At 38.5% G+C, this 25807-nt stretch overlaps 3 protein-coding genes across 3 annotated transcripts; all 3 read left to right on the forward strand.

Moving 5' to 3' along the window:
• Nucleotides 1-3370: 3370 nt before the first annotated feature.
• On the forward strand, nt 3371-19161 carry LOC115421087 (protogenin B-like). Its single transcript, XM_030136798.1, has 19 exons — nt 3371-3446; nt 4187-4486; nt 7517-7661; nt 7757-7890; nt 7996-8292; nt 8410-8569; nt 8657-8904; nt 9507-9671; nt 9929-10234; nt 11296-11481; nt 13676-13771; nt 13884-14070; nt 14195-14322; nt 14465-14635; nt 15523-15705; nt 15983-16106; nt 16215-16353; nt 16487-16594; nt 16932-19161. Exons 1-19 carry the CDS (start codon nt 3380-3382, stop codon nt 17343-17345), a joined length of 3558 nt encoding a protein of 1185 aa, XP_029992658.1. The 5' UTR covers nt 3371-3379; the 3' UTR covers nt 17346-19161.
• A 1624-nt stretch (nt 19162-20785) lies between these two features.
• Nucleotides 20786-22756, forward strand: rsl24d1 (ribosomal L24 domain containing 1). The gene is made up of 6 exons (XM_030137498.1): nt 20786-20928; nt 21574-21687; nt 21768-21840; nt 21936-21999; nt 22114-22199; nt 22354-22756. The coding sequence occupies exons 1-6, from the start codon at nt 20848-20850 to the stop codon at nt 22428-22430; spliced, it is 495 nt and encodes a 164-aa protein (XP_029993358.1). The 5' UTR covers nt 20786-20847; the 3' UTR covers nt 22431-22756.
• An 813-nt stretch (nt 22757-23569) lies between these two features.
• LOC115421375 (cAMP-regulated phosphoprotein 19-like) lies at nt 23570-25606 on the forward strand. The gene is made up of 3 exons (XM_030137256.1): nt 23570-23748; nt 24249-24371; nt 24456-25606. Exons 1-3 carry the CDS (start codon nt 23704-23706, stop codon nt 24621-24623), a joined length of 336 nt encoding a protein of 111 aa, XP_029993116.1. The 5' UTR covers nt 23570-23703; the 3' UTR covers nt 24624-25606.
• Nucleotides 25607-25807: the final 201 nt, after the last annotated feature.

Below are 25807 nucleotides of genomic sequence, written 5' to 3' on the forward strand. Positions count from 1 at the left end.
AAAACCTTTCCATCACCGTCATGGCAGGAGGTTAGAGGTCGTCGACTCTTCAAATGACCCCTGAGGTCAGTGGGGCAGTGGCCTCTCCTAGAGACAACCTTCAGCCAATCAGAATTCAGTACGTTGGTCCCCTGCTCGGCTTTCCCAGGGCCTCTGATATTCATACATGTTAATGACCTTAACCCTTATTGATCATGGTCAAACAGCCAAACCTTAAGCCATGTGGAGCCCAGCACTGGTCACCTCCACCCCTACACCACAACATTTGGTAATGTGAGTCGGCAGATTTTGCAAAAGAGGATATTTCCCCCTTGTAAACAATAGAGCACAAAAATCACAACTGAAGATACAAGGAAACAGCATAACATGCAGCTCCTCTGCTTAGATGAAATAAACATCTCATCAACTGTTTTCACAGTAGGAGGTGTTATTTATGATACAAAATATTTGCATTTTATAATCTTTGTCAACTGATGCACCTGAGTAGGCTAAGTGTATCAACATTTTACACTCAATTTGTAAAAGAACACATTTGTGTCCTTAAACACATTATAAAAACTATAGATTGCTGACATCAAGAACATGTTTCCCCTAAATATAAAATAATTATTAGGATGATCCCATTGAGTAAACACTACAAGATATCATTAAAATGGCCATTGGTTTTGAGTCTTAAATTCTAACTATAAGGTTTGAGATGATTAAATCAATAGTTAGCTCCAATCAATACATAATTACACTTGGCTCTCCTCATTTGATTGGATATTGAAGTCTGGAGGTGCTTCTTTGTCTGGTTAATCCCTCAAAATCTTTATGCAAACATACACACATATAAATGTTTCTGGAAATCAAGAGTAGTTCTGCATATATCTTGGAAGGCACAACATTTTTCCCAGCTTCAGTGTGAAGACCTCATTTACCTGCACCAATAGACGGGTGTTTTGCTGATACAGCATAACTGATCTCACAGCTGGAGCCCATTGTATGGCTGCTGAATGAGGGCTGGGGGAGAGGAGGGTCATTGTCAAAAGGCACGGTCACCAAATCAATATCTGAATTCATTAAGCAGCTGACTTGCAGCCATCAATATCTCTTCATAATTACCAGAGTGTGTGGTACGAGCAGATGCTGTTCAATGTGACCTTTTTTTTTTTTTTTTTTACCAATAACCATTACAAACTGATCATTCATTTTGTTTGCCTTATTTGTTTGTCTCAGATATCTGACAAACACAAAATAGATCTCAGTTGTAACACCTGAAATCAATGGTTAACTACTGATCATTTTCAGGTAAAAACAGTCACATAGACTGTATGCAGGGATGAACTGATGTATTTTAAGTTTGATTTTAATATATTTCAGCTTTATTATTTGTTTGACCGACTTTCCATTCAGTGCTATGATAGCAGTCAAATCAGGTGGACTTTCAGCTCTGAAGTTGTTGAGCAGCAAAAGGTCCAGTCATTGAGGAGTAATGCACAGCAAAAATGCAAAATGGTCTTATAATGTGTTAAACTGTAACACTCCTGCTTGTAACTAGTTACTGATTAGGAAGAACTACACATTTAAACCCTTTAAAAAGAAAAAGTAGGAACAACAAATTATTTTTCTTCCAGGACAGAGTGACACAACAGAGAAGTGGTGTGGCCTGGAAAATGATATGCAAAAAATTAACCACTCAAATGTTAAAAAGTTTTACATTTCTGAGTTTAAAACAAAGGGTGATTGTGCTTTAACTGTTTGATGTCAGATTTACCGAATAATCATAACAAGCTAATAACTCCTGAAGACCTGGATATTTTTTGAATGAATGAATTTTTCTCTACATTTAACCTACCCCAAGTGATTTATCGCCGTTTATTATATATTATCCTCTACATTTTGCATTTTTCAGTGAAAATCTGCCATTTTTCAATATTTAATTTACTGATCATATAGATGTTCATAACAGCTCAGAGTAACATCACAGGTTGTTATACCAAAACAGAGAAAAATTAAGAAGTGTATTTTTCAGCAAAATATATTATCAACTGAACACATAAACAAACATCTACAACCACTGTCATTTGTCAAACCATGTCAGTTTTAAGGATGAATCAATCTTGTGAAAGCTGATGGTTTTTCCATGTTCACAGTAGTGTCTCTGAATATCCAAATGGGTCATATATAATGAAAATAAATTGAATTTTACCTGAACTATTTGAACGTATTGATAAGAGTAATGGTTCAGAAGTGATTATACATTTTAGATTATGTTGGTATGCATGTAAAATGCCTCCAGAATAAAAGTAATGAAACTTTACCAAGTTTGACTCACTAATAATGAATGCTAAAAATGCTGGTTGGCTGTAGTTTCCAAGATACAGTCTTGTGTCAAAATTCGAAATTCTGAGAATTAATAAGAGAGGGGTTTTTACTCAAAAGGAATATTTGTCTCAGAGCTACCAGATCTACTTCAAAACACTATCTGTACATTACAATACATTCACATATTAGGTTCTTTCTAGTGGAAGATTTATAAGTCTATTGTATAGCCTAACACAAACCAATATACATGTTTAATAACACTTTATGATATACATTAAAACATCAGCTGACCTGCCCTTTTGTCATTTGTTTCTCAAGTAATCTTATTGAAGTATGTAAGATTTAGTACTTTTAATCTCAGAGGCAGATAATTTATAAAGAAAAGTCCAGACAAGTGTCAGTAAATGCTTTTTTAGATCCTTAAGAGAAAAACAGTGTACAACTTTACAGACTAGTATTTGTATAATTTTAAAGCATCTGAAGCAACATTGTTTTGTTTTTTCATTCCTGAAGAATTGCCCCTTTATTTTGCATTTTTTATTTGTCAGAGGTTTTGAAGGGTGCTATAGAAATGAGATTTATCATGAAGATTATCAGATGCAGTGTAGAAAGACACCGAACACAGTGTAAACACAAACACAGAATATGGGTCAGAGAGGATGTTCAATAACTTCCAGGTGCTGCAAATGTAAAGATGGTTCACTTACATAACATATGGCCACACAAACATCATCTGGTTCTAGTTTTGAGCTTCAGACACAGGTTTGATAGATCTACACAGTCTCTGATCATTACATCATCCTGTAGGTGTAATCAGTGAAGTGAAAATAAAATCAGGGTTCAGTGTTTCCTTCCTCCCCACGGCCCCTGGGGTCCCTGAACCCCACTTCGATCCATCCTTGCCTCTCTCTCCCCCCATCTGCCCTGTGCGCATGCGTGTGTCAGGGCCCAGTGCCCGTGTCCGGCCGTTGGTCCTGCTCTGCGGTCAGATGTGTCTGAGGGGAGCTGCGGACTGCATGCAGCACAGAGGAGGGTAGCTGAGGGGGGGAAAATGAGAAAACATATCGGATAAATGGCGAAGTTCAAGATGAAAGTCTGCCGGCTATGGCTGCTCTTTGTTTTGTTTCTTCCTTTATCAGGTAAGTATGTTTTTGTCATTTCTGTCTGTGTGTTTGTTTCGTACTTGGAACTGTTGACCTGCGTTCCGGTCCGCGGACACACTGAATGGACGGAACTGCATTTACGTTAGTTAGCTTAGCTGAAAAACAATAAATATAATGAAAAGACAACTTATTGAGTCAAATATTACACTAATACACTCTGGTTTAATTTACAAAGTGGTAGGTATCCATCTCTCCTTTCACTATTTCTGTGTTACTAATGTATGCTCTATTATGTGTAATATTGATGGCTCTAACAGCAAAAATTAGATATTTCCTTTTTTTTTTTCACCTGCACCTAAGGTAGCCTAGTGATAAATAAGCTATTACTATAACAATTCTGTCAAGATATTGACTTTAATATCACAAAATGCCCAGAAAACCAATTTGTAAGTGAGTATTAAGTAAACTTTATTTCTGTTGTACTTTTCACAGATAGTCACAAAGTGCTTTAAATAAAAGTGGTGTAAAATAAAAACAAGGCAATTGAAATAAGTCAACATTAAGTTACATCACATTAAACTAACATAACCAAGCCACCCCAGTTAACTAAAAGCTTGTCTAAATAACAGTGTCTTCAGCTTTTAAATCACTTCTGGGAATATTAATGAAGTATTCTGAATATATTTCTCTAGTACATGATGCATATGGTCTGATTAGCTATAATGCACACTCACAACTCTGTCTTGTTCTCTAATGTTTCTTTTCTCTTCCCTTAGGTGTTCTGTGTTTCAGTGAGTTGTCTTTTATCACAGAGCCCAGTGATGTGACTGTACTGCCAAAGGATCCTGCTATCTTGGACTGTCAGGCTCATGGGCAGCCTCCAGTCATCATCAAGTGGTTAAAGAATGGAGTTCGCTTGACAGAAAGTGAGCACATACAGTTTCTGCCAAACGGCTCCTTATACATACCAAAGATAAAGTATACCACGGAGGATTCAGATGAAGGATTCTACCAGTGCCTCTCCCAAAACAAATATGGAGCTATCCTAAGCCAAAGATCACGTCTGACTATCGCAAGTAAGTATAAAGCATAGACTGAAAAAGGCTACTGCTGATATTTTTGGAATGATGGGACTCACGCAGCTTAAAGTTGTGGGCGATTTTCACTTCACACTGTGGTGTCAACATGCAGGTATCAGAATGGCAAGTTCATGGGTTATTAACCTGGAGATGGGAAGCAGATGTATCCCACCCCACTCTTTTTTTTACTGAAGGAAAACCTCTCAAGTGTGTGTGTCCGTGTCATTGAAAGTTGTTCTGACCTGGCCATATTTGAGTTTAAAGCTGTCAGTCCAGTTATAGGATCATTTTATGAGACAGTTACAGCTAGATGGAGAGTCAATCAAGAAGCTAATAAATATCCCATAAATACAGAGCCCTGAGTTTACTGTCTTTACCATCTTTTGCTATAAGTACCACTTGTTCTCTTATTAAAGTGCTCATGAAACACTGCTAGAAACTTGAAAAATTAAGGAAATTAGCTTCCTCTCCTCACATGGTGGTGGAATAGTATTGTCATAGCAGACTGTGGCCCTGTGTAGTTGCTGAATGGTCTGCTACACAGAGGAATCTCTGAAAGGCCATTTGCCTTTTAGCCTTTGTTTGGAGTGCCCCTGACCGCACCAGAAGAAAAGGCTAGGTTTTCACAGCATTTGTTTGTCCATGTATCAGTGGACAGGACAGCTGTGTCCATTCAATAGGTATGGTGTACCATAGACACTTTTCACAGGTCTTAAAAAGGATATCCCATGACCAGTGTCATGGAAACTAGTGTGTTCCTCTAAAATATCCTGATTTTGACACTTACACTGAAGAAGAAAGTTTTCTGTAATGCTCAACTATGCCTAGCTTGGTACGGAAGATATAACTTAGTATAACACAGTGTAATATTTTTATAAATATAAAGTTAAAAAACAGGACAACTTGTTTACTCAGGAAGAACAGTCAATAATTGTGATTGTTTTCACTCAGCTGTCTGAAAGTTGTGAAACTGAATTTTCCACAACAGTCTTTGGTTTGTAAAGCAAGATTACAACCCAAAAAGTCAAGTTTGGCTTAGCGTCCAGCCTTTGTCAGTGAAAGGGTTAAAGGTTTTGGTCAACAGTAGGCGGGTAGTGGAGGATGGGCCTCCTCTGTGCTCCCCTTCTGTCCAGGGGTCCTGGGGGTCAGAGGTCAGCAGGGAAAGGCTTTGTGATGTCACAGGCCTGCTTGGGTCTGGCCAGCCTGCTGTTCTTTCTCCGAGCCCACAATCCCTTTCACTGCATCAGTCCCCCTGTTGCCCTGTCAACCAGAGGCCTTTTGTTAAAGATAGACCAGTTTGTCATCTGAGTGAATGGACCTAATATTCAACAGAAAATAGTCTGAAGCCTTTCAAAACATGTTTACAGCATCAATGTATCTGTTTTCCATGTGGCTTATTTGTTTGAGTACTATTTGGATTTATAGATATATCACACGCACTGTATGCACAGTGTCTTCACAATGAGGATTTGAAATGTATTTTTATATATGGTTTAAAGTGATGATTTTATACCTATGCATCATTTTATACAGGATGTAATCTGCAAGAGAATCATAGGCTTCCCTTTGGGCATAAATAGTACAAAAACTGACTTCGATCTGGCTCCTAGTTTAGGCTAAAATTGAATGGACAGGGGGTTGAGGCGAACTCTGACCTCTTTGGAGAAACCTTTGTGCTGTTTGACCTAGACATTGATTTCTTCCTTATAAAAGAGGTGGTCATATTAGTGGATCAGCCTGCGTAGCCACACCCACCATCTACACCACTTAATTCAGCAAGAATAAGGATGCTCTGTTTTTTCTCTGTGAAGAAAGTCAAGAGCATATTGTTTTGAACTTCTTCCCAGGCTGATGAGGATGAGGATGATGCACAGCAGTCAGCCATGTTCTTTGTGGACACACCTGGTGGCTAATGCAGGCATCTCCATAAGCTGATTTTGTTGGCATGTGCTATGCCTGAAATAAAACCTCCTCCTATTCCACAGGAATAAAACAAAAACAGGCCATAAATCAGTAACATTTCTGGTCCCAGTTTAAAGTAATCCCTTGATTCACTTAAGTGGAGTTACTAGTTTATTTCTGTAATATTGATGAGATCAAGTCTTAAATGAAGGGATTGCCCTTTCATTTGGATGCCCAAAAACCCTGGCTTTAAATGTGAAGTTTCAGTGGGAGATCTGGGTATTGATTTTCTTTAACATGGTATTGACTTCTTTTCTGTAAATGAGGGGGAAGGGAGAGAGTTATCACCTTAATGAATGAAGGTCATTGGTCATAACTTATAGATTGTTCTGGAGATAAATGCAGATTGGGGGTTGCTTTTGTGGTGATTACTGAAAGATGCATTGGATACATATGAATAACATGACTCAGGAAAATTTGCACAGCAGTTTTAGTCCCCATAAAGGAAGCATACATTCACTTAATCTGTCTCGAAAGGCAATATCCAAGTGGAACATTTTCTTAACTGTAAAATATGTTTAACATGAAATGGTCACAGTGCATATCTTTCATGTGTGTAGTTTGACATGCATAATTTCTGGAATTAATAGGTTTACTTTTATTTTTCACCACTGTCTTTGGAATGATCCTAGTCATTGTAATTGTGGTAGTCCTCCTTATGCAGTGCAAGTGAAATTAATTAGTTTTTATCTATAACAATGCATCATTCAGTGTCATTCTTCAATTGATCCATCGACTGGGCCAGCTGGTCAGTCTGGAGCCTGATAGCTCATCTGCACAAAGGCAAAATCACAGAGATCAATTCCTTTCAGACAATCAGTTAACATCCATCACAGTCAGAGCTTTGCATCCATAATGAATGGTGTTCAAGCTGAGAGTAAATGCTATATTTAAAATATGAAGCACACACCTGAATACCCCTATGAAAATCGTGTAATAAAACATTTAATTCAACAGAAAACTACTAGTAGAAATGCCCATAAATTCCATAATAACGGAGTATGTTTTTGTTGAGTGTAGTATTTTTACATGAGGCCGTGGTTTAAATCATCTGTTTTTTCCCAGGTATCTCAGAGTTTCAAATACATCCTGTGCCTATGATGGTGACTGAGGGCTCAGTGGCACGATTCTCCTGTGCTGTCACCTCCAACCCTCCTGCCACCATCACCTGGGAGTTAAACCAAAGCACATTACCATTAGAGACAGACAGGTATGTATTGTAGCCTTAAAGATCATGTTGTCAAAAGCTATTGCCATCCTAAAGCACTCCATATTAACCATAACTGTATTTTCTTGTGTTCCTAGAATCACAGTTTTGCCAAATGGAGTCCTTCAGATTCACAATGTACAACTGGAAGATGCCGGACAGTATCGATGTGTGGCAACCAACATTGGTAACCGTTTGGAGAGTAGAGAGGCAACACTGACAGTCAATCAAGGTACAAAGACTGCATTGAGTGGATTTTAGAAAGACTCATTAAGATGCATTAATGTTATATAGAGAACACTGAATATATCTATGTTACTTTCTTTTTCCTGTAAAGGTGCGGGCCCCAAACCCCGTCAGAGGCCCAGGATCATTGCTGGACCTCAGAATATCACGGTTTCCCTCCACCAAACTGTTGTGTTGGAGTGTATGGCTACAGGTAATCCTTGGCCCATCATCTCCTGGAGTCGTGCTGACAGTAAACCTATCGATGTCTACAATGCTAAAGTGCTGGGGAATGGGAACCTGGTGATCACCGATGTCAATTCCAAGCATAGTGGAATCTACCTCTGCAGGGCCACCACCCCTGGAACCCGTAATTACACCATCGCTGCAGCAAACCTCACAGTTCTGGGTAAAGTCTTTACTTTTATAAGTACTGTAGTTGTACTGTATATGACCCAATCTTCTTTTTGCTGCCTCTAAAATTTCTAAAACTGTGTTCTTGTCATTTTTTTGTCTCATGTTACAGTGCCGCCATCCATTGTTGAGAGGCCTGAAAGTCAGACCCGTCCAAGAGCGGGCACAGCACGGTTTATGTGCCAGGCAAAGGGTGTTCCTCCACCCCGCATCAGTTGGCTGAAAAACGGCGAAGAGGTTCATTTAAATGGCAGGATCAAGATGTACAACAGGTACAGACAAATTGGCATAACTTCACCTTTACCTGAGTGAAACTGCTATCGCTGTGGTTCATACTGATATTTATTCTTATTTCACAGTAAATTGGTTATAACCCAGATCATTCCTGAGGATGATGCCATCTATCAGTGCATGGCAGAGAGTGAACAGGGTTCTGTGCTGTCTTTGGCTCGCCTTATTGTTGTCATGTCCGAGGACAGGCCCAGTGCACCAAGAAATGTCCATGCTGAGACCATCTCAAGTTCAGCCATCTTACTTGCCTGGGAGAGACCACTCTACAATGCGGACAAAGTCATTGCTTATTCAGTCCACTATATGAAGGCTGAAGGTAAAATTTAGATTAATAAACAAGTTTGAATATGGTTGAGTGTTTTTCCTGTTATTCAAACTGAAAAGGTTCAGAACTGGATAGGTGTAAAAAGACTGCAAAATGACAACACCAACCGATCTTCCTCTCACACGTGATTATCTTTCCTCGGTGAAGGCCATCTGTTGTTCCTGCACAGAGCAGAGGTCAAGGAAGACCTAGAATGGCAACTTCACTCAAATAACAACAGGCTTAGCCAGCTCTTTGTCCACTCTGCAGCTCATTCTCCCGGCATTTAAAGGGACATAGTAGCTTTTGTAAAATCCTCAAAGTTTTGCAATCATTAATATTAGAACATATTGAGCTATAGCATTTAAACTATAGTAAATCTGTAAAGACAAGTCTGTCGTAGTTGTAAACCGGCTTTAGATGTTTAATTGTGTTTGCTGTACTGTAAGAGTCTAAAGGCAGCCTAGTCACTAACTCAAAGCATCAAGCATATCAAAACACACTGACTGTTTAGGTTGTACTTTCTTTGATGCACAAGTTTCCTGTTTTTTGAATCGAAACCTTTGAAGCTAAGTTCCAACTTAACCCCGTGTTTATTATCTGCTATCTGTCAGGTCTTAACAACGAAGAATACCAAGTTGTTATTGGAAATGACACGACCAGCTACATTATTGATGACCTTGAGCCAGCTCGAAACTACAGCTTTTACATTGTGGCTTATATGCCAATGGGAGCCAGTCGTATGTCTGACCAAGTCAGTCAACATACCCTGGAGGATGGTAAGCACAGAGCACTGAGAATCTCAGCATTCCTCGCAATAAATCACTCTGGTAGTTAAGCTAACATGCATGCAAGTGATGTGTGTACAGAGCACTTTTCAAGAAGAGATAAGGGGGATGGGCATGCTTTTGTTAACAATGTCTTCTTTATGTTTATTAGTGAATAAGATATGTAATGTGACCATAGCCCTTTAATGAGCATGTGAAAGCTGTCGCTACATGGATGTTAACTATATTTGTGTTATCCATTTCTACAGTGCCTCTCCGCACCCCAGAGCTAACTCTGACCAGCCACAGCTCAACAGACATCCAGGTGAGCTGGCAGCCACTACCTGCCAAGGTGAGCCGTGGGCGGGTGTCTGCATACAGACTCTCATACCGTACAGCTGCAGACAACACAGTCACCTCAGTGGAACTACCTCAGAACAGTACTGAATACCTCCTGGAGGGCCTGCAGCCTGACAGCATCTACCTGCTCCGCATGGCTGCAGCCACTCGTGTGGGCTGGTGTGAGCCTTCAGCTTGGACCTCCCACCGAACACCTAAAATCTCCAGCAACAAAGGTAAACCTGCAAAATGCTGACCAGGAAATAGAGTTTGCAGTCATGTGCTGAATCATTGGCATAGTTATGACAAGTCATTTTTGAAAGTAGAAGTTTACCTTATTTTTTGGTCTAGTTTACTTATTTTTTTGTTTGTGTTTAAATGACTCTTGAGGTCAATTATGAGCATCATCAGTTGGATACTGCATGGTCATCTCAAAGTGGCAGTTATGCCATTCAGTCATTTTTGTGTTGTTTTTAAAATACCAGGAGGCTCTCTAGAGCTCATGCAGAGTGGTGAACACATGAGTAGAGTTTGCTCTTGTAGCATTGTCCCACAGTCTTTGTGTTGGTTACCCAGGAACCTTTGCCCTTCGCTGTCAGTGATGTTAGAGTGGCCTCAGTCACGGGTCATAAAGAGAGGGCCTCAGGCATCTATGTGGGGTAAAGAATAGCCTCTTTTCATGGCCTGGTGTGGTGGGGGAGGCTGTTTGTCCACCAAAAGCTGGATTTCTTGTTTTCAAAAGTTACATGTTTAAACAATACATACCAAGCACAGTGATACATTTTAGTCATTCAATTCAAGTGTTATTACGAAAACCAATGTCTGAAGCCATTTCTTCCAAACTACAGTTAAAATTATAAATCTTCAACAAGCCATATTATATTTAATCTTTTGTTTGTCTTTGCTGAGCTTCCTGCTGTCTTGCCTTGTGCAAAGAAGCATTTATTTATGTAAGCTGTATTTACTCAGGGACATGTATGCAACATAAATTGAAGCCACACGTCAAAGTATTTGTAGCCTAAGCTAATTCGCAATCCCTAAATGTCCCTATATGAATGTTTAAATTACATTTCTTAAAGGACTGTACAAAACATAAATGCAGCAACCAATACACCAATGCAACATGACAGGACAAGCAGACAAATTGCAGAAGACATGCTTATCAAGTACAAATTTTAAAGCATTAAAAGCATGATAAGACACAGCCACAGATCCTTTGTGATTCTACTTTTATGCTTTGTAATCAAGTAAATATGAGTATGTGCTGATCTAATGCTTGCTGTCTTTGACCCTGTAGTGCCTTCAGCCCCTGTTCTTCAGTTGGAGCCTCTCAACTGCACTTCCATTATGGCACGCTGGCAAACTCCCTCAGATGCTGTGGCTGTCCAAGGTTACAGAATTTGTTATCATGAGGAAGGCCAACCAGAGCAGCCCACCATCCAGCTACAGGCTCAAACCTACACCTATACCATCAGTGGCCTTGGTGAGCAGATGCAGTTTTCCTGTACTCAAACAGAATTTTACTGGGTTTGTTTCTATGCCTGTGAAGATAACAAAGATGGACCATTCTGACCAAAATTGCTTTTTTTTTTGGATTTCCCAATTTAATTATTCAGTGGGCAGTTGTGTGCTGCATTTGCATTTACCCCCTGTCCTGATCAATATGGACTGACCTCTCTTGTCTAACCAGAAGCTCTCTCCAGTCTGGCCATGGTATTGTGTTAGATCAGGCTCCCGGGTTAGAGGTCAGGGTCCAGATGTCCCTCCCACCACCCTTTCCCATCTCGCAGCTTGCATAATTACCATTGGCCATTGTGTTATGTCCACTGTCAGACCTGCCCTGTAAGACCCTGCCTGCTACCCCCCTTCAGCTGGACACTGGAGCACACAACAAATACCTCTGGGATTGGCCAGAGCTGGACAGAGCCATTGACCTCTGACCGTGAGACAGCAGTCTTAGACCAGGACCCTGCCCCCAATGGTCGACCATGCTGTCTATGTAAATAAACAATAGTGATCCATATGCGATAGAAACCAGGGCCACTTAAGAACAAGGGTTCGTAATATAATTTGGACTGATGTGATTGTCTTAGAACAGCTGTTTGATTCCCTATAAACCCAAACCTTGTGAGATAAACTATCACATTAGATAGTTCAAAACTTTTCTACAATGAATATTTTTAGAACGGTAACAGCATTCAGTTTGGATTTATATTGGTTTTAATGACAACGTAACCAATTCAGTATCATGGTTATCATTGTCTTATTAATAATAATTTTAAAACCATGAAAATTTAATAAAAAGTACAATGAATAATGCAGTAAATAGTAAACAGACAAAATTCCTTTAAAATCAGCTTACTTTCCCAGTGTTAATGGTTTATGGTGTACAAGAGTGAAATTAAAACTATTTGCACAATGTACAGATTGGCACTAGGTGGGATCTTTAATAGATCATGGCTTTGTAAATCATATTTGATGTCATACTATTGTTTGAGCTTCTCTAAATTAAAGATTACTCCTCATAACACAAACTTCTCATTTCCACAAAGAAAAACGACTGTCATTCAAAAAACTAAACTATACTGAAATGAAAACCCAGTGCCCTGGTAGTTATTATTGAAACCATAAAACATAACTATAATAACTTCCATATTCCGCAATGTGACTGATCTCAGTGTTTTGAAGTTTGAAGGCTATAACACAAGAGCAGTAGAAGAAAGGGAAACAAAAGGGGCCCAGCCCCTATCCCACAGTCCTGCACCCAGATTCCTCCTGTTCTATCTTGGCCTGACCTGGTGACCCCAGTCAAACCCCCCCAGTCCCCTGGGCCTAGGATCCCAGCAGCTGAACGTTGCCCCCGGCCCAGCCCCCACAACAGGCCTAGACACACAGCAATTACTGGTCAATACCCATAAGCTGACCTTTCACACTTGAGGTATAAAACAAATCTTAACACTCCCTAAAAACGTCCTGATTTAGGAGCCAAGACACTGGTAGCTTTTAAGGTTAAAACACAAGATTTGGTGACATATTGTTTTTATCTTCTTATCCCCAGACCTCCCTGATCTTTATGATTCCTTCTAGCCAGGTTTTTGTTTGCCCTGTCATTGCTGTGGTTTTAAGTGCACAGAACAAAACCAAAACCAGATTCCACTTCACCTCTTGCACCTTTGTTTTCCTTTTCAAAGTTAGTGCTTTGCTTTTGCTATATTAGAGATGTCAGTGCTGAAATAGTGTTTATGGCTTCTTTCAAAAAAGAAACTGATGTAACATTTTATGCTAATTTCATACAGTTTATTGATCATGTTGCTGTTTTAACTGGCCTGGGGTGCTGGTTGATTTTTCTCATGCTCCTCACACCTGACATGGCATGATAAATGAGAGGTGACTCAGGAGACATTGTATTGTCCACGCAAAAGGGATTGCCAGTGATGACCCACAAATTTTCCCCCCTTAACTAATTGTTAATACTGCTTTGCCTTTTTGTTGAGAACATGCTGTTCTGCTAACAATCAGTTTTGGTACTTTGATTATCTTTCTGTTTTTTTGCATTAATACCAATATTTTTGCTTTGAAAAATGAATCATGTATAAAATATGCAACTGCATTATTGGGTCAAACAAGCTTATTTTAGTTGTAGTGATATGGTTGAAAATTGACTGTTTACATTGTAGATCCAAGAAGAAAGTACCATGTGAAGATCCTGGCCGTCAGTCAAGCTGGAGATGGTTATCAAACAGACCGAACAATCAGTACTCCTGGATGTGTGTGTAAGTACTTTACTCTGTTATTTGTTTCAGAAGTGTTGCAGCACAAATGGAATACTTTGAACTTAAATTTGATGAATGTAATGAGAACGTTTGTGTTGTTTACATCAATCAGCGGCTAGAGACCAACTGGCAGCAGCGCCTCCACCTCCAGATCACGTGACCGTCTTGGCCCACAATTCATCTTCAGTGTCCCTGCGTTGGAGCCGTCCTGCGTTCACTTCTGGAAAAGCTGTTAGCTATACAGTCCGCTGTACACCCGTGGGCACACACAACGCGTCTGCTATTCGTTACATACAAACGTAAGCCAAGAACCCCATATTGGCAGCGTTTCACCTTAGAACTAAAGCAGCCTGCCTTTGAATCTACTTTTGTCATTCAGGTTTATGTTGCGGTATGTGTTTTAAGGCTGTTGTTTTTCCACAGAAATAAACAGAGTGTAATGGTTCAGAATCTGAATCCAAACACTCGTTATGAGTTTGTGGTTCGTCTTCATGTGGACCAGATGTCGAGTCCGTGGAGTTCTGTTGTTTACCATCACACCATGCCCGCAGGTAATTGAACATCACTGGAACTTAAGTTTGTCATTAATTGCTTTAGTTTTCTGTGTTTTTGTTGTTGTCATAATGTTAGGAAAGTAAGATACTGAATACTTCAGTACTTTCCTGAGTGTGAATGTTATTGCTCTGTCTATAGTGCCTAGCCAACCACCTGCAGGAGTGAGAGTGACTCTGATTGAGGATGATACTGTGTTGGTGTCCTGGAGGGAGCCGACAGAGCCCAATGCGGTCATTACACACTACACCATCATGTATGCTTCTCAGACATCCTGGTTGGCTGGACAGTGGCAAATTCTGCAGAGGGAGGGTGAGTAATTTGTACTTAAGCATTCATATATGATTTTTGTGCTTCTCTTAAAAGTATTAAAGATCCAATAATCTGACTTCTAGGCCTTGAAATGTCTTAAGCATGATTTTTACTTAAACACTGGCTGATGAAGTTAATATTTCTTTTGTAACTTTAACTTAAGTCTTGCTTTTAATTTTTTTTGGGGGGGAAAAATTGTGTTGATAAAACTGTAGGAAAAAAATTGGAATCAATAAACACTAATGCAAACTAGATAATATTAAGTTAAGTGGAGGTACTGTATAGGCTGAGGCCAGATTCAGTTCCTGGTCCAGGTTGAGGTACTGCATTTCATCCCATTTTTCTGACCTTTTCTGTCACTCTGTTGCTGTCTCTGATAAATACTAAATACCTTTAATAACTGTTAATATTAATCTAATCTAATAAGAGTAAGAACCACTTCAACAAGATGTGGTTTAGGAAGAGAAACAGATCTTAAATTTTATTTCGTAATGGTCTTAAATTGTCTTAATTTTAAGTTGTTCAAATCTGCAATAATAATAATGATAATATAATAATATGATCGTCTTAATGAAGGGCATACTGTATGATTGCAATGACAACATCATATTAAAAACATGAAGTAATACTTAATAGGTTATGTACATTGGAAGAACTATAGATTCCAAGTTTAAACAAAAAGCTTTACTCCTTTTTACAGCAGTCATTTTCAACATACTTTACATTTTGATTTTGGTTTAGTTTCACTGACCACACATGACCTGATCTCTAAGTAAAGTTCTAGTGACTTGTGTGTGTCCTCACTTCAGTCACATTTATAACAGCTGAGTAAAATATATGTGTTATACTTTTCTCCATTTCTTATCTTTGCTGTCTTGTGTTTACAGGAAGCCATACAATGGCCCTTCTAGAAAAGCTGGAACCAGGTAACGTGTACCTGGTGAAGATCTCTGCCTCCAACCAGGTGGGGGACGGACCTTTTTCCAGCCCTGTAGAGCTGGCACTGAAGCGTGGAAATGGCTACCGGAGCAAGAACCCTCGGCACTCCGACAGCTTCCCAGACACAACAGGTTAATGAAGGAGATTCACCCAAAATCTTATTTATCTATTTTGTTTGAGTGAAAACTGGTGAAAAATGGTTTCTCTGAGGTCACATAAATGATAGATCAGTAACATGGTTTTGAGCTACGTTTTGTTTATAGCTACATGTAGGAATATGTACGACTTTTCAAGTACATTACATTCTAGGGTGGACATTCTCGCATTTATTTCTAAAATGTCTGTTAATGTGTGTTGCCAATGTGTAACAATTACTCATCTGAAACCCTTTTTCTGTTAATGTTCCAGTGTTCTCTGACGGCCTCTACCACATAGACCAGAAGTCCATGACAGGGATCATCGTCGGTGTTAGCATTGCTTTGGCCTGTATTATTATGTGTGCTATGATACTCATCAATAAGGGCAGACCAAGGTATTGATTATAACTATTTCAAATAATAAAGGATGTTGATAATTACAGAGCAGGAATTACAATTTCTCTAACTGTTTCTCTACTTTGTTATCCTTGTGGGTCAAATAGAAAATCTTCCAGTCACAAAGTCATCACTGTGGGAGACAGTGAAGGTCCACGATCTGGTCTGTCTCTGCCTAGTGAACGCCATGTGGAAAACGCCGAGGCCCTTATTCCCATGATGAATGATGTCTTCATAGATGCCAAGGTGAGACAATCGGGATAAAGCTCAGATAAAGAAAGAAGATAAAGGAGAAGACGCTAGAAAAAAAATCACAGAAATGCATTTGTCACAGTTCAATGACAAACCTCTGAAAATCTGTGCATTTGTTTTGTTCTAGGGTGGATCTAATATGGTTATAAATAGCAACGGTCCAGTCAACAGCAAGAATCAAAGCAAGAAGTGGCTGCTCTTCGGGAGGGAGAAGAAAAATTCAGCTGCAAGCGATGTAAGTGGTGTGAGCCAAATTTGTGCTCAATTGTTTTTTTTATATTTAAAGCTTCTTTTGTGTGGTTTAACAATTGATAGCTATACACCAGAAGTTACAAAACATTTTCAGTACAAGAACAAAACTTACAAAAAAACCCCAAAAAACATTACAACTTGCCATAACATCTGCATTTTACAATCCCCTGTCAAAACAAGGGTCATTTAGATGTTTGTATATCATCCTAATGTAGCAGCTCTCCAGGTTATATGGTCAATACACAGTGAAGTCTGTTTTAATCTTAAAGCTTGGTTTCTCTTTTAGGCTAATTTTCATTCTAATTGTTTTATTTCTATAGCTTGAGAATAGAGCGAGCTTGTATGAAGCTGGCAAAACTGTTCTGAGGTACGAGGAGCGTTTAGGTTCAGCACCACTGCCGCCTTCATCCCGGGAGATCATCTACGGCCCACTTCACGCAGAGAGCTCCCACAGTAGCGAAGGCAGCCAAGAGACCGGAGACTCTGGACACTACTCCAACGAAGAGAGCAACGAAGAAATGAGCAGCCCCTCCACCGGCCGAAGCTCCAGACCCGAATCGTTTGGACCGGACGACATCACCACCGTTGCCGAACTGAAGCAGTCCTTTGAAGTACAAAACGAGGAGACGCCGAGACACCCCCCCCATCACTCCGTCACTGATGCCTCTGAGATCTGCTGCAGCTCAGAGGGCTCTCATCCGGCCCGACACTCCTCCCAAGCGGTCGGGTCCTGACATCGCCTGGCCTGGATGTGCTCCCCAGCTACCGGAGTTATGTCGCTATTTCCTTGTTTGCTTCCCGAGTTGAGCCTCCCTATCATTTCCTGAGGCACAAAGGATCAGGGAGCACAGCTGCTGCGATGGAGGGAATGTGCACTGGCTTCGGATCTACCTCAGGATTTTGTATGAATGTTTGTTATAACATTTTATTTCCATTTTTTAAACTTTCTACCTGTTTGTCTGTGTTTGGCATTGTCTGTCCAAAACCAAAGCTCACCTACGATGAATGTTTAAAAGAATGTTCGAAATGTACTGCGATACATTTTCATTGTATTTAATTTTTTCCACTGGAGCAGAGGGTATAATTGAGCCCTTTTGACTTTTGACTGATTATCTACCTCAGTGTTCTGTTCCTGTATATACATTACTACCTCCTTTGTACCACGTATTGTGCAGTATTATCTCAGACTCAGGGGACAAGGTGCAAACACTTCATTGCCACGTCTTGTTACCTCTGTTGGGCGTTATTATCTAGAGACCTTCATTTTTAAATTCTCTTGAGCTTTTATTTTCATGGTTGAAAGAGCTTTCATTTGACATTATTTGTCGTTGAATGGTGTATGTTGTGAAAAAACAAGTGCATTAGATTTTGTCAAACCATTTGAGCTTTATTATACAATATTGTTTGGCTTTTTAAGTGCACTGAACCAAAAGCTTTAACATGGCCTTAAAGTTGAAAGGGCTTTGCATACTATAAATGATGAGATCCAAAGACAGGAAGAATTGTACCCAAAGAGTTTTGATAATACAAAGATATTCTATGGCAGCCAAAAATATAGTGAGTGTACGTTTGCCAAAATATTGATGTAAATTTTCCCTAAGAATGGTGGTTTAGGTGCTTTACTCAGTGTAAATTTTCTTAATGCTTTATTCTGGTGAAAGCTTTAGCACAGGTCTTTCTGGCATGTGCTCCCTTTGCCTTCTAGACCATTGCTAAATACAGCGGTGATGCCGATGCTATTATCCAAAGAGTTGTCTGCTTCCTCAGATGGGTACGGCTTTATATTCAGTTGCTTCTTTATACAACAAGGTGCAAATTATTGACACGAATCCAAAGATCCAATGCCAGTGATAGGCGATGATATTTTGATTCTTTGCTCAGAGGATCATCTGTCGCTGTTCACCAGATTTTCTGTGTGGGGAAGAATTCTTTATCTCTCCATTGTATTTCCTGTCCAGGTGTGACAATGAAGGATTCTGACTATCAAAATCAAAACCCTATGTGTGAACAGCAACATAATCAATTTTTAGACCTTTGTAATACAAATAATCCTAACCAAAGAAACTAAGTCTCTGTTAATTAGTGATTTTCTTTGGTTTTCATTTAAAAACATTGTTCTCATTTAAATGTGATATGATTTTCAATGGTTTTGATGACTAGAAAGGCATTTTTACATAGTTGAATTCTTAAAGCTTGAGATATCATAAGCTGTCCTACTGTATGTTGTCACCATCATATTTCACCTGAATGATGCTTAGGTTACAATGAAAACTTAAAATTAGATTTTTTTTTTTTTTTAAATTTTTAGTATGATGTGAACCAAAAATTTCCCCTTTTTCAATGTGGCATTTTTCTAAATTATAGGATTTGTCTCAAGTTTAAGCTGTCTGTGTAAAGCCTGATTTGATTCCACAGGTGATTTTGCTGACTTAATTCAGGTGCCAAATATAGATTTAGGATGTAGACTTGACTGTTATTATTTAACTTATGATTTTCTGATATTTTGCTTTTGAATACCAAAAACACCCTTTAATGCAATGTATGCAACAGTACAAATTATTTTAGGAGTTGAAATGTTGCAACAGACTTTTTGATACTCTCAGGATGATCACAAATAAAAAATAAAATTCCTACTGGAGAAATATGTGATGTTTTACTGTGTCTTTTTGTGGTTATCAGTTTTTATTAATATGTAATGTTTTTTCTTTCAAAACTCTTCACACCATTAACAAAACATTGTACAATCTAAAAAGAAAGAACTATATTAATAAGGTAAATACAAAAAGATGAGATTTAAACAACCTATTTTGTCTTAAAAGACTGAGATGGATGGATGGATGGATGGATGGATGGATGGATGGATGGATGGATGGATAGATAGATAGATAGATAGATAGATAGATAGATAGATAGATAGATAGATAGATAGATAGATAGATAGATAGATAGATAGATAGATAGATAGATAGATAGATAGATAGATAGATAGATAGATAGATAGATAGATAGACTGAGGTGGTGTAAATATATTTATGACCAGCATTTTAACCCCAGACAGAAGTGAGTTAATTGCACAGTGAAATGGCATGTGGATGTAAAATAAAATAGACTATACATAGTAAATACAACAAATGTACCGTTCTTCAACATAAGCAGTGATTTATCTTCTTTTCAGCATAGTCATAACAAATTTAGAAACCTAACAAATCAAAGTGGAGACATATATTTTGTAGAAATGTCCATTTGATGATGATAGAAAAGGAAAATCAAAATTATATTTCATTAACTCTCATTCCCATTTTAATAAAATTTCGTCAGATTTAGGTTTTATTGGGATGTGTTTTTGCAAAAAAGGAACATAGTAATGTTTTCATTGTGAGTTTATGCAGTCATTTTGGAGTGAGGTATGTTTAGCATATGGCCTGTGTGCCAAAACCAGCCCACCAGAGGGTCCAATCTGGTCTGTGGGATGAATTTACAAAGTGCAAAAATTACGCTTAAGATTTTAACAATCAAGTCATTATTTATTTAGGTTATTATTTACTAGTTTGGCCCATTTGAGATTAAAATGGACTGTATGTGACCCCCAAACTAAAATGAGTTTGACACCCCAGAGAATCAAGTTTATCTTTCTGTTAAAGATAAGAACCTGACATTTATCTGAAAAATGGATTTCTAATGGTAAGATGTTTTTATACATACATGAAGAATTTAGGACTAAACCCTGTCACACATTACATTAACCTTTTCAAAATTGTTCATGCAAACTACAAATTCTGCTATTAATCTTATGTGATTTGTCCATTTAGGTTTTGAAAAACAGTGTCAATATTTCAGCTGACACTTGTTTTTTTTTTCTTTTCTCTTTCCTGTTGTACTGTTTCACAAAACATTTTTTGAAATAAATACCTTGCACATACAAATGCAATGTAGAACAACATAACTTGAACCCAAATATATGCAGTACTTTACTTATAAACAGTCCTTCTTTAGTCCTATTACTTGCTTTTACATCGCACCCAGCCACAAGTCCACAAATCCGGCAAGAGGTAAACACACGGATTAGATTTCCTTCAGAAAATGTGCGCTTGTATCCGGGTCAGTGTAACAGAGGGTCCACCAGGGGGCAGCCGACCCCCCAGCAGGCGCTTCTGTCGCCGCTGTCAAACAGGAAGAAGAAGACAGGGCTCGGTCTTGTTTTTGTTAGACGGCGCACGCAGCACATCTGCTGTGAAGATGCGCATCGAAAAGTGTTATTTCTGCTCGGGACCAGTGTACCCCGGGCATGGGGTGATGTTTGTACGTAACGACTGTAAGGTATGAAAGTGTTTTTATTGTTAATAATCCTCTATCTTTAGCTGTAGCTCATTTTGACTGTTAGCCTTGGTCTGTTAGCTTGCTGGCTAATAACGTGTTGGATCCACTCACGTGGATGAAGATAAGCGTCAGTAACAGACAAACAGACAGCAATAAAACTCAAGGGAGAATAATGTAGAGTCAAAGAAAACTCAGTTAACGTACATTGTCATAATCTACAGTAGTGGCTGCCTCGTGTCAAGTAATGGTCAGTGAAACAGATGGGAGGCCCTGGCATTTAACTGGGCCTGAATAAGCATCGTTTTGAGCTAAAGAAGTAGCTGCAGCGCCCCCTAACGGTGCATTATGAAACGTACAGGAGCTTGAAGTAGAATAGATTTTTTTTTTTCCATAGTTTAATTTTACAGTTAAGTACTTAACTGTCTATTAAATTCTGTAAAGATTATAAAGTTTAATCTGGCTCACTCTAATAACCATGTGCATGCACAAAGCCACATATTTACTTGCTTTTAGATTTACTGGCAGTGCTTGAATTGGAGGAAAACTATCTAAAAGGGAGGCTTGTGTTTATTAAAATTGTCTGATGTTAGCAAACACAGCCACAATCTTAATGTTTATCTGTTCTTTCATTTTTCTTAAATATAGTCATTCAGATTTTGCAGATCAAAATGCCATAAGAACTTCAAAAAGAAGCGTAACCCAAGAAAAACCAGATGGACCAAAGCTTTCAGGAAAGCGTCGGGAAAGGAGTTGACAGTGGTGAGTATATAGTTTATTGTAAAATATGTCTCTTTCCTTAATTTGTTGTTTTGTCACTTAATAAATTTTCCATCATGCAGGATAACTCTTTGGAGTTTGAGAAGCGCAGAAATATCCCTGTTAAATATAACAGGGAGCTGTGGGACAAGACAGGTAATATATTGATTGACTTTTCACAATTATTCCAATGTGATGATGATGACAAATATTTGAACAAGATAATCATATGTGTTTTAACATTCCTACAGTGGAAGCAATGAAGAGGGTGGAAGAAATAAAACGGAAACGACAAGCCAAATTTATCATGAACAGGTACAAAGTTTTTCCCCCACTGAGGCATTTCAGTCTTTTATACCATTTATTCACCAAGGCTTACGGGACTGGTACCAATGTTAATTAACTCCTCATATTGTCTTTACTTTTAAGATTGAAGAAGGGCAAAGTGTTGGAGAAGGAAGAGGCTATCCAGGAAGTCAAGAAAAATATTCACCTCATCAAAGCACCACATGCAGGTAAGAGTTATTGAATTGCTCATTTGTCAAGGTATAAGGGAGAATCATTTAATCATGCTGAATGTAATAAACTCATTCATACATCTGATACAGTTAATTGGAATCAAAGCATGTTCTGCATTGCTCTAAATTTTCATTTGTTTTTTTTTTGCAGGAAAAGCCAAACAGATGGAAGACAAAATGGTGCAAAAGTTACAAGAAGATATCGACATGGGTGATGAGGACATTTGATTTTTAATATAGGCTTTGATTTGAGATAAATCTCAAGGATTGGACTTTGTTATATACTGCACTCTGTTTTGGTAAATTGGGCAGATTAAAAATGTAAAACTTTCAGTTTTACTTTGTGCTGCCCAATGGTTGGAAATGTTGGCCTCACAAAGATCTGCCTCCAAACCAACAGAAAAAACACCTTTTTCTTTCATTCTTTTACTTTTTGTTTTTTTTTTTCACTTAATTTGTGGTTCCATAGTGTTTATCTATTTTGTTGCAAAACCTAATGTATTACAGTAATACACATACTCAACACCAACAAAAAAATAAACGCTTAAATAACCGTATGCCTCTTTTTTTCCTCTTGCTCTTTTTAAGGAGAAAACTGTCATTGTATTGTTCGGTACTGCATCTGTTACATGACAAAACAAGCAACTGATACATACACTCCACAAAGTGTTTTATTATTATATGACATGTTCTATATTACTTTGTACAATATAGTACTAAATAATATAATACTAAAGCCTATCATGTATTGGAATACTTTTTCTACAGGCATATACAGTAATGGGACAGGTATTACACTTGGTAGTGCCTTTATTGTTATAATGCCAGGACAAGTCATACAGTCAACATGTATTATTCTAATACCAAGCTAGAAACAATGAAAATGAAAAATCAAAATATCCTGAAACTACTGTTTGAAGGTGCATTTTTTTTTTTTTGTGCTGGAAGAATAGAAAATTTAGTTTGTGAAAAGACAAGTGAAATGTTTATTCATGGCAAAATATTTATAAATGTACATTTAATAATAATAAAAAAAAAACAACTTGCGTTTAAAAAAAAAAAAAAAAAAATCTTAAAACAAATGAACCAAAATAGAGCTGTGAAAACAGGAACTTATGAAGTTTTTTTTTTTTTACTATGTCTTTAACTTATTTCTCTTATTAACTTATTCCCTCTTATTTCTGTGTTCCTTTTTTTAATCGAATTAATTGTATACATATACCTCGTGGGGAGACTGTTGATACGATAAAGGGTAAAGGATTTCAGATGGTGTCAGTCAGGTCGGTAGAAAAGCCTCCAGGCTGTAGTTTCTTCCATCCGTGTCTCTGGCATCGACTCTCCGGCCTGTTGCTGGACAGGCTGCATGACAGGGCAGGCTCAGGCTGCCGCTGCTGTTCGCCCGCCTAGCTGTTTCTGCTGCTGTCACTGCTATTTATCTCCCAGGTGCTGGTAGGACGGTGGCATCCACAGTTTCGTAAGCACAGCAGGAATCCAAACAGCTATGTCCGAGGAGGCTGAAGACACAATGAACTCAGAAGAGCAGCAGGTAAACAACAATGAGCCTAACTGCAATTTTAATAAACCAATTTCGAAACACGAGTCAGAAAATTACTAGGCGGTTAGCAGCTAGCTAGTTAGCCTGTAGCTACTCTGCCTGCTACCAACGATGCTACCGCCAAGTAATTAGCTAATTAGCTACTACGGGGCAAAAGAAGCCTGTGTTGCCGGGGAACTAACATGCAGAGAGTTGTATCTTGTGTGTTTGGACTGATGTATCAGTCAATATCGGTTAATCCAGTAGCTTAACGTGAAGTTTATGGTGAAATTATTACTAGTGCAAACAGTAACGTCAGCTGGAGTTTCCCCCATGGCGGCGCTGAAACATTTAAGAAAAAGTAGTAATGTCTTGTGTTGCCAGTGACTACCGCTGTCATAATGTACATGTTGTTCCAGTTATATTACATGTTAAGTCTTGCGTGCACAGTAGTTTCACCACCAAACCTGCTAGGCGGAGTGAATGACATCCATTCTGTGTTCTATGAACAGGAAGTAGAGGACAAAGTAATCAGTCCAGAGAAAGCAGAGGAAGCTAAACTGAAGGCCAGGTATCCAAACCTTGGAGCCAAGCCTGGAGGATCAGACTTTCTCAGGAAAAGACTGCAGAAAGGGGTATGTTTCCAACCTTTGCCCAGTAAACCGTTCATTTAAGCAGAGCATCTTTTTAATTTTCATTTTGTCTTCTTGTTTGTTCAGCAAAAGTATTTTGACTCGGGTGACTACAACATGGCCAAGGCAAAAATGAAGAACAAGCAGCTGCCGTCAGCCCCAGCGGAGAAGACGGAGATCACAGGAGGGCACATCCCAACACCTCAGGACCTGCCTCAAAGAAAGACAATTGTTGCCAGCAAACTGGCCGGTTAATGGGTTTCATGTTTACTATTTTGTTACCATTCCAACTCCCCTGCCATACCTAACACCGTTTACATGTTTGACGTTTATTTTTCACCCTTTTTATGTAGTCTGTAAGAACAAGTTATGCACAAAGCCAAGTACTTGAGACAAATTGGTTCTGGCACTGAATTGCCAGTTATGTCGAGCAAAACTGTAGCTGAAAATGTTTCTCAAGATCTTAGAAAAAAGACTGGCTGAACATGGTATCACATTCAGACACCTGAATGGATATTAGTGTTTTCTTACTTTGGCAGAACATTTTCACTTTTAAGGATATATGCCTCCATTCTACTACATGGTAGGTCCATTGTCAACAGTAGCTGAATACAGAATTGTTTTCACAATATAACCTTATTCCTGATAATTATAAAGAGAGAAAAAATATATAAATTTTGACCATAAAAAGAAAATATAATTGAAGTTTGTCTTGATGTTTGTGTGTGATGTAGAAGTGTGATTTTTGGGATATTTCTTTCATTTTGAAACGGTTCTGAGCGCTAGATTTATGGACATCTGAAAATATGGAGGCATGTCTGTTTAAATAGTGAAAACAGTAATTTGCTCTTTTTTTATTTGTACCCTTTTATTTCTCTGTAAAGATCTGAGCTTTCAACCAACGCAAGATTCAATCACACACACTTGTAGCCAGTTATATTTTAAGTAATTTTAGTGACATTAGTCTTCACAGTTTGCTGCTGATCTCCATCTCATTCTGACCTCTAAAATGGCCTTAAAAGTAATGAACTGTTGTTCCTCTTGAGCAATATTTGCTCCCTTGGTGAGAATCTTAGTTGTGGATCTTGCCTGAAATGTCTGTCACTGTCTGACTGGAATCATTTAGGGTTTTATGGAAGTAAGTTCCCTGGACATGTTTGGAGTGTGCACGTGCATTTGCTGTGCAGTCACACTGTGCCATTTGTTTTGTAAATAAAATAGTTTTGCATAATATCTTATAAGTACAATCTTTCACTGTGTTTTGCGTTTTCTTTCTATAAAATGTTACTAAACATTTTTCTCAATGTTTTTGGGGGCAATATAATCCCTATATAGGTAGGATAATAGGTAAAAGAGATAAAGGGAAGAGTTAAAGTGATAACCCGTTACAGTAATAGAGACGATAAAAGAACAGACCTAAAACTATTTCAGCTGTAGGT

Source organism: Sphaeramia orbicularis, chromosome 6, assembly GCF_902148855.1.
Source record: "Sphaeramia orbicularis chromosome 6, fSphaOr1.1, whole genome shotgun sequence".
In the NCBI taxonomy this organism is placed as follows: domain Eukaryota; kingdom Metazoa; phylum Chordata; class Actinopteri; order Kurtiformes; family Apogonidae; genus Sphaeramia; species Sphaeramia orbicularis.